Raw genomic sequence first — 9,842 nt, 5'->3', positions numbered from 1 at the left:
GTTAATAATTATAAAAAGCGAATAATAGCAAGTTCGTGTATCCCAAAGTGCACCTGAAATTGCATTTCAAAAAAGAATTAGGCATATCTCTTGCAATATAGTGTGTGGTTCGTACTTGAACCTAGCTATACTCGTATATACAGGGTGTCCCGGTACTTGATACAAAAAAGTAAATGTAGTACAAATAATTGAGGTCAAAATAAAATCAGTTCGTCATATTTTTTTTCATATGGGCCTTTGTTAACAAGTTACGGGCCCTCAAAGGTGAAAATTAAAAAGTTATTTTCATTTACAGTCTCTAAACTATTAACTTCAGCATGATGCAAATTTGGTGATTGATAACACATGCCTATAGCTTGTTTTTGATGTTGTAAGTGAAACCTCATTATGACCAGAACGTCAGGGACAGACTATGCCCGATGGTTAACAACCCAGAATTTTTGCATAGATGACGATCGCAATCTGCCTGTGTCAAAAATAAGTTCCCTGAAGAATTTGCCAACGATAATACCCTCTTGGTTCAACTCGGTAAAATTAACAGTTTAGGAAATATATATGATTTTATGTAATAGTGCACATCGAGCGGCGCATCCACCATTTTTTGTTTTTAATTTTTAATTGGACATAATTACTATGTTAAAACCGTACATATTTTTAAAATAAGTCTAGCAAATCTTACTGTCTGCTAATGTAATTTTCACTAACAAAATTGGACAGACATACTTTACACATAACATAAAATAGAAAAACAAAGCAAGAATAAGTTAAGTTTCGATATGGGAATCTTCCACCGCCACACACTTCTTAAATCTAAGAACGTTATTTGTTTGTTCACGAAAAAGCATTTCTGGGCTAACTTTTATAAATGTAGACAATAACTTTGCCAACCCGATGGGTAGCAAGTAAACACAATAAATAAATAAATAATATGATGAAATAGGCATTACATATAATAAAACGAATCTCATAGGAAAAATTAGGGTGATTTATGGGGTAGTGATTTATGGGGTTTAGTAGCTCTAAGGTAGATGATTATCTAAGAGATAGGTAGGATATGGGACTCAAAAAATTACTTAAATTACTTTAATTACTTAAATTTTAAATAATTGGGAATATTCTTTGTAGTCCTGTAACTTTTCAAGAAAGTAAAATTGTACTAAGGTGACTTTATCCAAATCGGTTTATTTTTAATCCAAGGAAGCTACCTTTGGAGTATGGTATATTCCCTTTCGAATGCCCATTACAATTAAATATGTAGTGATAAAAAATTGAAATATTCGATGCAGTTGATAACTTTTCCGTATTTCAATTATTAACCACAGTTACTCGAAGACATTTTAATCAATATTTAAAGTTACAGTCATAAATTATATTAATATATAAATAGGTGGGTGTAGATCGTAACTCGTCACTATAAAACCGTTATATGTTGCAGTCCGTCTGGCAAATGCTGTTTATCTTTCTGCAGTAACAGCAGATGCTGAAAAATGGAAAATAATTTCTGTTTTAAAAGTTTTATTCTTCTCGGGATTCATCCTCACCTTTCTGCTTGTAAATGGCGTGTTACTTTCAACAACTTTTTAACAGCGTGTGTTATAGTCCTGGCTTTCCTCAAATGCTATCTTGATAGAGACCTACAAATTGTAGAAACAATAAGTGCACTTGTCGTAGTAAGTATAAATACTAGTATAAGTTCCTATGTATGGTTCTTTTGTTATAAAAATTAATAATTATAATAATTTTATTTCTGTTTCAGATAATGGTGAAGTATGTACCGCTTGCACTAGGCAGAAAGAAAATCAAACAAATCTTAGAGGCAAATGAACTCTTCTGGAAAGTCAATGTTGCAGACGACCAGATAACGTATTTGCTGCAGCATTTCAATGGTGTGCAAAAAATTTATAAAAATATCTTAATTTTAGCAATTTTAATATACGTCATAGGACCCTTCGTTTCGAATGCTTCGTCCATATTTAACTGCTACATACCTCCTTTTATACCATTTCCGTTGTTTTATACTGTCGAATTTTACGTTATTATAAACGCTGCGTTCGCCTTTGTTTCTTTCGACATATTTATATGTTCCCTGATAGTTGTGGTTGCAGTGCAATTTAGACTAGTAAATTTGAGGATTGTGGATGTTAATACAATGGAAATTGAAAATGACCACGACGTCGAGATCTATATACGGAAGCTAAAATCGATAATTAAATATCAGCAGTTCCTTATGAGGTTAGTTAATTTGTCTCAGTTAAATTAAGGAGGTATATCGGGTTTACTCAAATACACAGATGTACTCGAAATTTATATAGCGTATTAGTCAGTGCTCCCTCTGTGCGTCATATTTTTTTGAAATTTTTTTTGAATCTAGATTTTGAGATATTGTTGTTGAAAGTTGTTCATTTTAACATAGGTTTATATGGCGAAGATGGACGGTGCGGCCCTTTTTTTGCGCATAACTGAGAAAAAAAATGTAGAAATTGTGAATTAAAACTTTTCCATAGATAGTACACGGTATTATCTTATTTTTTATGTAAGTTTTGAACATAGTACGGCTGTATTAATTAGAAACAGAAACCAATAATTGCATTTCTGTCTGACTTGAGAGTTAATGTGCAGCAAGGAGCGAATGTATTTGAAAAACTTGATAAAAACGAAATTGATTTCAAACACATACATTTTTCCTAAATCCCATGTACATTGTTATCAACAATAAATTATCCACAACAGATGATTTTTTGTAATATTTTAAAAAAACTAGATTAATTAAAAAAGACTAGGAAGCTGTGATATATTTATTGGAATAAAATACAGTATATTTAATGGTTTATAAAAACATCGTAATCATTACTCAGCAATATTTAGGGTTACATAAAGTTTTCTTTACTTGTTTGTTGGTTTGTTTGTTGTTATAGCTGCAAAACTTTTGTAACATTACTAAAATAGAGATTAAAAACACGAACAGTGAGTAATAATGTAATTTCTATCACAGAACCTTCAAAATTGCATGCAACATTTTCTTTGACTTGGACGAGAGATGGGCGCGAGTGTCATTTCATTTCTTTAAAACTAAATTAACATAATTCTCGTTGTTTTACCAGTTTACATGATTTACGGATTTTAAATAAAGGATACAAATCGAGGATAATACGATATATTTGCTATATATAATAATTATATTGTACATAATTTACACACAATACATTTTTGAACGCGTACGCATCTTTACCCGAATTTGACACGCAATATCTCCGATGTCCGAGGTGTAGGTTCACAGTGTGTACAACTGCTAGTCAATTATTAGCGCTGTTGTCACATCTACATAGTCTCTATGCGTTCATTAAATATATTTTAAAACTACTTAAACATGATATTTTTATGTTGTTAATTAGTCAATATGTATGCCATGTGCATGAGCCATGAGTAGATTTGTTTGCTGTATAGATAATGTTTATCGCAAATAATTTCAATAGAATTTTATTTTTTGAAATTGGCAGCGGGTTTTAGTCTCATAAGAAAAGCATAGGACCCCCCCCTGCGCTCCTCATTTCACTCGGACCCCGATATACCTCCTTAAAGGAATACAAAATTTCCTTCGATACAAATTGATGCTTTACTGAAGTTTGTTGTTACAGATTTGTCATGTTCACATATACACTATAAAATTTTTCAAAATTTTTAATTTGTAAGAAGAGTTTATTTAGGAAAACAATAGTTGTACAGTGAAGTATACCACTGGAAATTTTTAATTTCTAATGATGATTCCTTAATATTGTCCGTTATTTTATTACCTATGTAAATTTTACTGAAGCTTTTCAAAATCACTAAGAATATTCTGGAAATTTGTAGTTAAACTATGACTAACTTTTAAGTATATTGCAGGTAATTTTGTCGAATTTATAAAAAAAATGAGTTATTCTTTCGGTTAATTTAATTGTACTAATTTTTAACCGAAATATTACCAATTACCTCTTTGTTGTCCAGGTTGGTTGACTACTTAAACGAACTACTAAGCGTGCCAATTGCACTGTTAATGGTTACTAGCGTTGCCCTGAAATGTATAAGTATGTACAATATGACAATAAAGTAAGTACAAATTTTTTAGATATATTTTTAATTTTGCATGTATTTTGGCCAACTAATTGAGCATTAAATTCGTGATTTTGTAACAAAAATACTAGTAGCAAACGCACTGTTCCAGCATGTAAAAGACAGTCTGTAGATATGTTTCCTACTCCAATTTACCATTAATTAATTGTTTTTAAACATATTTATGCATACGCATTTTTTTTAGTTTTTTGCTTATAAAACCTAAACTAACGAAACAATCTGTCGTATATTCGTATATAAACGTATATTCTAATTTTCCGATAAGATGATGCGAAATAGGTGAAAAATGCCTCGAAAGCATACTGAAAAACAGCAGGTACATATGTACCTCTTACCGTTAGAAGCTAATTTGTAACAGCCTGTAAAGGTGTACATTTTGAATATTTATTATCTTGTGGCACTCTCCATGAATAAATAATAAATTTAGAATGTCAGAATTTGAATAAAAGTTAACGTTTTCCATTCTTTAACAATAAAGAAATAAGATGGTTTAAAGTTGACTAAATTCGGCATTAAATTTCTACCACCCTGTATGAAATTAAGTCATTTTGAAATTATGGCAGGGAAGCTTAGAGTTTTAGTTATTTCCCATATATATGTTATGGATTTAACTTTATTATTGTAAAATACATATCTTTTTGAATTAGGCAGTGCTTTTTTATTTTATTTTTTTTTTAAAATTAAATATATCAGAAACGGTTAATTTTAAGAAGAAAGAACTTTATGAGTTCTTTATTATATAGAGTGTTCCATTTAAAGTAATAAATAAAATAAAATTTTCAAAATTAATATCGAAGTACTCTCTGAAAAATGTCTAATGTCTCGTCACCGTGGGACACCCTGTATCTGACCATTGCATAGCAATTTGAAATTTAAATGTTAAGAAAGTGAAACCTCGAGTAACTTTTCGTACATATCGTGATTACTCCAGTTTTAATTACAATAATTTTATGCGAGACTTGATGAATATAAATTGGAATTACCTACTTATATAATTTAATGGATGTGGATAAAAAAGTAATTTTTTTTAATAATAAATTAAAATTAGTCTTTGATGCTCATGCTTTAAAACGTCTGGATTTACAAAATTATCGGCCTCTTGGTTCACTGACAATATTAAACTTAAGATGAAATTACGAAATAAGGCTCTTACAAAATTTAAGAAAAAAAAAGAAAGGAACAAGCCTGGCATGGAATATAAAGATCTTAGAAAATTTGTCACGATGGTGCGGTGATGAGAAATGAAAAAAGGGCTTATCTACAACATAAGTTTGCTGATGATCCAAAGGGATTCTGGCGTACTTTACGATATTTAAATATAAAGTCAACTCCATATATTTACCCGGGTGATATTAGCGATCCATTGTTTTTTAATCGTCCTTGTTAATAGAGTATATCTTCTGTAAATTCCAATAATCATGATTTTGTTACTAATATGAACATTAATCAAATTTTTGCAAATATTACATATAAATTTCAATTTACAACAGTAAGAGAAGAATCTGTGGAAAAGATATTGTGGCAGATTAAATCAAATGTTATTGGCACGGATGACATAAGTCTCAAAATGATTTTCTTAATTGCACCCACTCTTATTGGTTCTATTCCTCACATTATCAACAGTAGTCTTCTATTAGCTAAGTTCCCATCACTTTGGAAATATGCAGGTATTGTACCTATACCTAAAGTAAATAATCCCACCCAAATAAATCAATTTCGACCTATCATTATTCTGCCTATATTCAAAGTATTGGAGAGGATTGTGTATAAACAACTTATTAAAACACCTCAATGGCATTGTTACACGTTACGGATGATATAATTAGAGCTTTAGAAAATAAATTAAATACATGCTTAGTACTATTGGATTATAGTAAATCTTTCGACACATTACATCACAGGATTCTTTTTTTGAAGCTAAAATACTTTGGTCTAGATGATAATGCGTTAAAATTTATGGTCAGTTACTTAAATTTTCGCAAACAAAGAGTTACTTTTGGTAATTCATTTTCAGATTATAGTACACTGAATAGAGGTGTACACTGTAACAAAGAGTTTGGTAAAATTCCTTGAACTTGTAAAATGGTAACATGTTGCCATGGAATGATTAAGTAAATCCCATGTAATATTAAATAAAACCTTTAAAATATATATTGATTATATATATGAATTTTACTTGAACATTTCACGGCAACAGGTTACCATGGAAAGTTCAAGGAATTTGACCATACTTTTCATTACAGTGTACCACAAAGAAGTATACTGAAACCATTGCTTTTTGCTATATACTCTGCCGACTTTTTTAAATTCTTTTCATTTTGTAATTCTCACCAGTATATATANCTTTAAAACACGCCTATAATGTTAGCACTTATTTCTGAGACACAGTTCTTATGCAAGTTCACACCATGATCATCATCATAATATTTATAAAGTATCATAGGACATTTTTGAGGATATATATGTTTGTAAAAATAATAATAATAATATATATATATATATATATATATATATTATTATTATTATTTTTACAAACATATATATCCTCAAAAATGTCCTATGATACTTTATAAATATTATGATGATGATCATGGTGTGAACTTGCATAAGAACTGTGTCTCAGAAATAAGTGCTAACATTATAGGCGTGTTTTAAAGTACCTTAAATCGATACAACAAACAACTTTTGGCTAATAATTTTTTTAATTTATAAGATAACTTCATTTTTATAATTTGAATTTTTAAAAGAATTAGGATAGTGAATATAGAACATTTATTTCAATATTCCTTTAATTCATTCATAGGCAACTCGTTAGGGCTATTTTAATGTGTCCAAAAAATATTGGACAAGAGATGTTGCTTTTGATGAGTTAAAGTCTGTTTAGAAATGAAAGAGAGTAATAAAAGCTTATTATGTATGCAAATCGTAAATAAATGTAGTACTGGTGCTTATATTCAATATTTTTATATTATGTATTATCGGTATAGATGAGGTGTACTTTTAAAAAAACTTTGTGTGACCGGGTTGTACTAAATTGTAGCAGGTAGCTAAAATTTAATCCCCGACAATCCGTCTTTGTCTATGCCGCTTCAATTTCTCGGTCCATTTCTCTTATAAGTAAACAATATAAAAACAGCATTTCAAAACATGAGGCTACTTTAAGCATCATAACCGGGTTAAGAGGGTTTTTAGTAATTCAAATAAAATTATTCAATATTATTATCAAAATATTTATTTAAATTTAATGAATAGACTTTTATTCCACACAAAAATATATGTATTTTGAAAATTCAAATTATGGTGAGTAAATGTAGTGTTGTATAAATGTACAATAAAGAAAATAAAAAAGTAGGTATATTAAAATTCATCCTCTGAATATTCTGATGAATTATCTTCGTCTCCTAGATTGATAACGATAGGTTCCACAGTAACGTCAATTAAATTATCGAGTTCCCACATTTTCTCCTCTTCTTTTTGTACATGATGTATACATCTTTGCCAGTTATCTGCAGTTACTCGTTCCAAGGAATTTTTTAACAAAATTTTCACGTCACTTAATTTAAACGTCGTATTATTTCGCGCTACATCTCCTTTTACCTGCGCCCAGACTAATTCGATTGGGTTAAGTTCACAGTGATAAGGTGGTAACCGTAGTACCGTTATTTGGCGATTTGTTGCCATTTCATCGATAACATATTTTTTCTGATCTTTATTAAGATTGACAAGTGTCAAAAGTTCCTTTTTCACCATATTTGTTTCAAAAGAAATGTTTTTTCCGGATAACCATTGAATTATATCGGCTTTCCTCCAAGCAGTCGTAGGCGTCCGCTCGGTCTGCCGTGAATGGTAACTGGCATTATCCATGACAATTACAGACCCCGGAGGAATAAGATCCAACATCTGTGTAAAATACTCTTCGAAAACATCTGCGTTCATGTCTTCGTGATAGTCACCTGTATTTTTAGATTCAAATAAAAGTAAACCGCCATCTACAAAACCACTGGCACTACCTATATGTGTCACTATTAATCTTCGCCCTTTACCTGAAGGTGCCTTGAACCCTGTTGAAAGTCCATCCAAAAATGCTTGTCGAAAACTTTTTACATTTTTATCTTGCCATACTTTTGTTACAGTATATCCCTCGTTGACCCAAGTTTCGTCTAGATAATAAATATTCCTCCCTTCGTCACGGAATTTTCTAATTGATCTTAAGTAGGATCTTCGCCAACAAATAATTTCATCTTTATCGATAAGAACTGACTTCCTGTTCTGCTTTTCCCAGCAAAAATTCAACTCTCGTAAGACGGCCCATAATTTGCTTCTACTGATTTTTGGCAAATCGTTGTCCTCTGAAAGTTCACTTAAAATTTTGTTTAGCGTTGGTATTTCTTTTTTAAAATAAAATGAGTGTACTTTTCTGCGAATGACATTTTTGAAGAAATCATCTATAACGACTTTTGACCTCCCTGTAGATGATTTTGGGGGATTTACAGTATCTTGTTAATTTTTTGTTTCCTTTAGAAGTCTGTAGATAGTCGATTTTCCAATCCCTGTCATTTTTGTTAGGATTAGTGTTACCCGATAATTACCTGAAACGAAATATTACCACGCCCATGGCCGGTTCTTATCTCGGGATTTTATTACTCTTTCTCATTTCCAAACAGTCTATAGATACATGGTTAACATTTCGGCACTTATTTTTAAAGCACCCTGTGTAGGTTAAGAACATATGTGAGCGCCCGTCCGAAACATTCTCTGCAGACTCTTAATTCAGCTATGATTTTTAACTATTAATTTCGTTGAATTTCAGCCAAGGATCTATATCTGACAAAGGTAGAACGATTGTAACAATCTTATCTGTAATCGCAGAGTTCTTTTTGGCATATGGCCTACCCGCCCAAATATTGATGGACGAGGTTTGTATTAAACGAATGTTGTGAATAATTTAGGATAATCTCATAAAATGTAATTATTTCTCAGTCAACAGCAACAGCAGACACTATATATTCCGAGTGCAAATGGTACTTACCGAAATTACGGTGTCTGCGATGTCATTTTTTGATTATGATGACCCGGAACCAGAGAGGTGTTTGTATAAGGGCTGGAAACTACCACGTTATTAATAACGGAACTGTTCTACTGGTAAGTAAATATTAGTTGTAAAAACTTTTCAAATACCTATAATTATTCTTTTGTACTGATAAACTTCAAAAAAGGACAAAGTCAAAAACACATCATGTTATTGAAATTGGGGTTTTTCTTTTAGCTGTCGTTTGCAAATCACCTTTGTGTTTGTAGTACCGTGTTAATCTACGGTGAATGTCAGCAAAAGGCTGCACAAGCATCACGTCGTTATACCACCTTCGATGACACCCTATTTTAAAGTAGCTACAAGTAATGATAACACTGCGTTTGTTAATATATAATTTTCTTTACAGATGGTGAAAACTGCTTATAGCTTTTATGCTTTCTTACAAAATGTAACTTAAAACAGGGAATTTATTGATTGATGTTTGCACAGAGCACTCAGAGCAACAGTTTAGTGCACAGCAACTTAATATTTATATTGCTATACAGAAAACTATGGGAGCTAGAAACTGGTGGAAAGGACAGGTTTTACAACTGACAATTTAAGATGGCAGTTTGGAAATATTTTATACAATTTCCTTGAACTACTAAATGCAAATATATATCCAGGATTTTCGTCTCCAATAGATTTTACAATGAAATCA

The 9,842-nt window shown here is 31.0% G+C and overlaps 1 protein-coding gene across 1 annotated transcript; it reads left to right on the top strand.

Moving 5' to 3' along the window:
* Positions 1-2,149: 2,149 nt before the first annotated feature.
* On the top strand, positions 2,150-9,599 carry LOC111691379 (odorant receptor 49b-like). The gene is made up of 5 exons (XM_023454086.1): positions 2,150-2,232; positions 3,985-4,086; positions 8,921-9,026; positions 9,091-9,252; positions 9,549-9,599. Exons 1-5 carry the CDS (start codon positions 2,150-2,152, stop codon positions 9,597-9,599), a joined length of 504 nt encoding a protein of 167 aa, XP_023309854.1.
* Positions 9,600-9,842: the final 243 nt, after the last annotated feature.

This window comes from Anoplophora glabripennis, unplaced genomic scaffold (assembly GCF_000390285.2).
Source record: "Anoplophora glabripennis isolate ALB-LARVAE unplaced genomic scaffold, Agla_2.0 scaffold114, whole genome shotgun sequence".
NCBI classification, from domain to species: Eukaryota; Metazoa; Arthropoda; class Insecta; order Coleoptera; family Cerambycidae; genus Anoplophora; species Anoplophora glabripennis.
The sequence above is the reverse complement of the archived record's forward strand: the minus strand, read 5'-3'. Positions and strand labels throughout refer to the sequence as shown.

Coding starts and splice junctions, on each gene's coding strand:
- LOC111691379 (XM_023454086.1), top strand. CDS start 2,150: ATGGAAATTGAAAATGACCACGACGTCGAGATCTATATACGGAAGCTA. Junction 2,233..3,984: donor TATCAGCAGTTCCTTATGAG/GTTAGTTAATTT, acceptor TTTGTTGTCCAG/GTTGGTTGACTACTTAAACG. Junction 4,087..8,920: donor ATGTACAATATGACAATAAA/GTAAGTACAAAT, acceptor GTTGAATTTCAG/CCAAGGATCTATATCTGACA.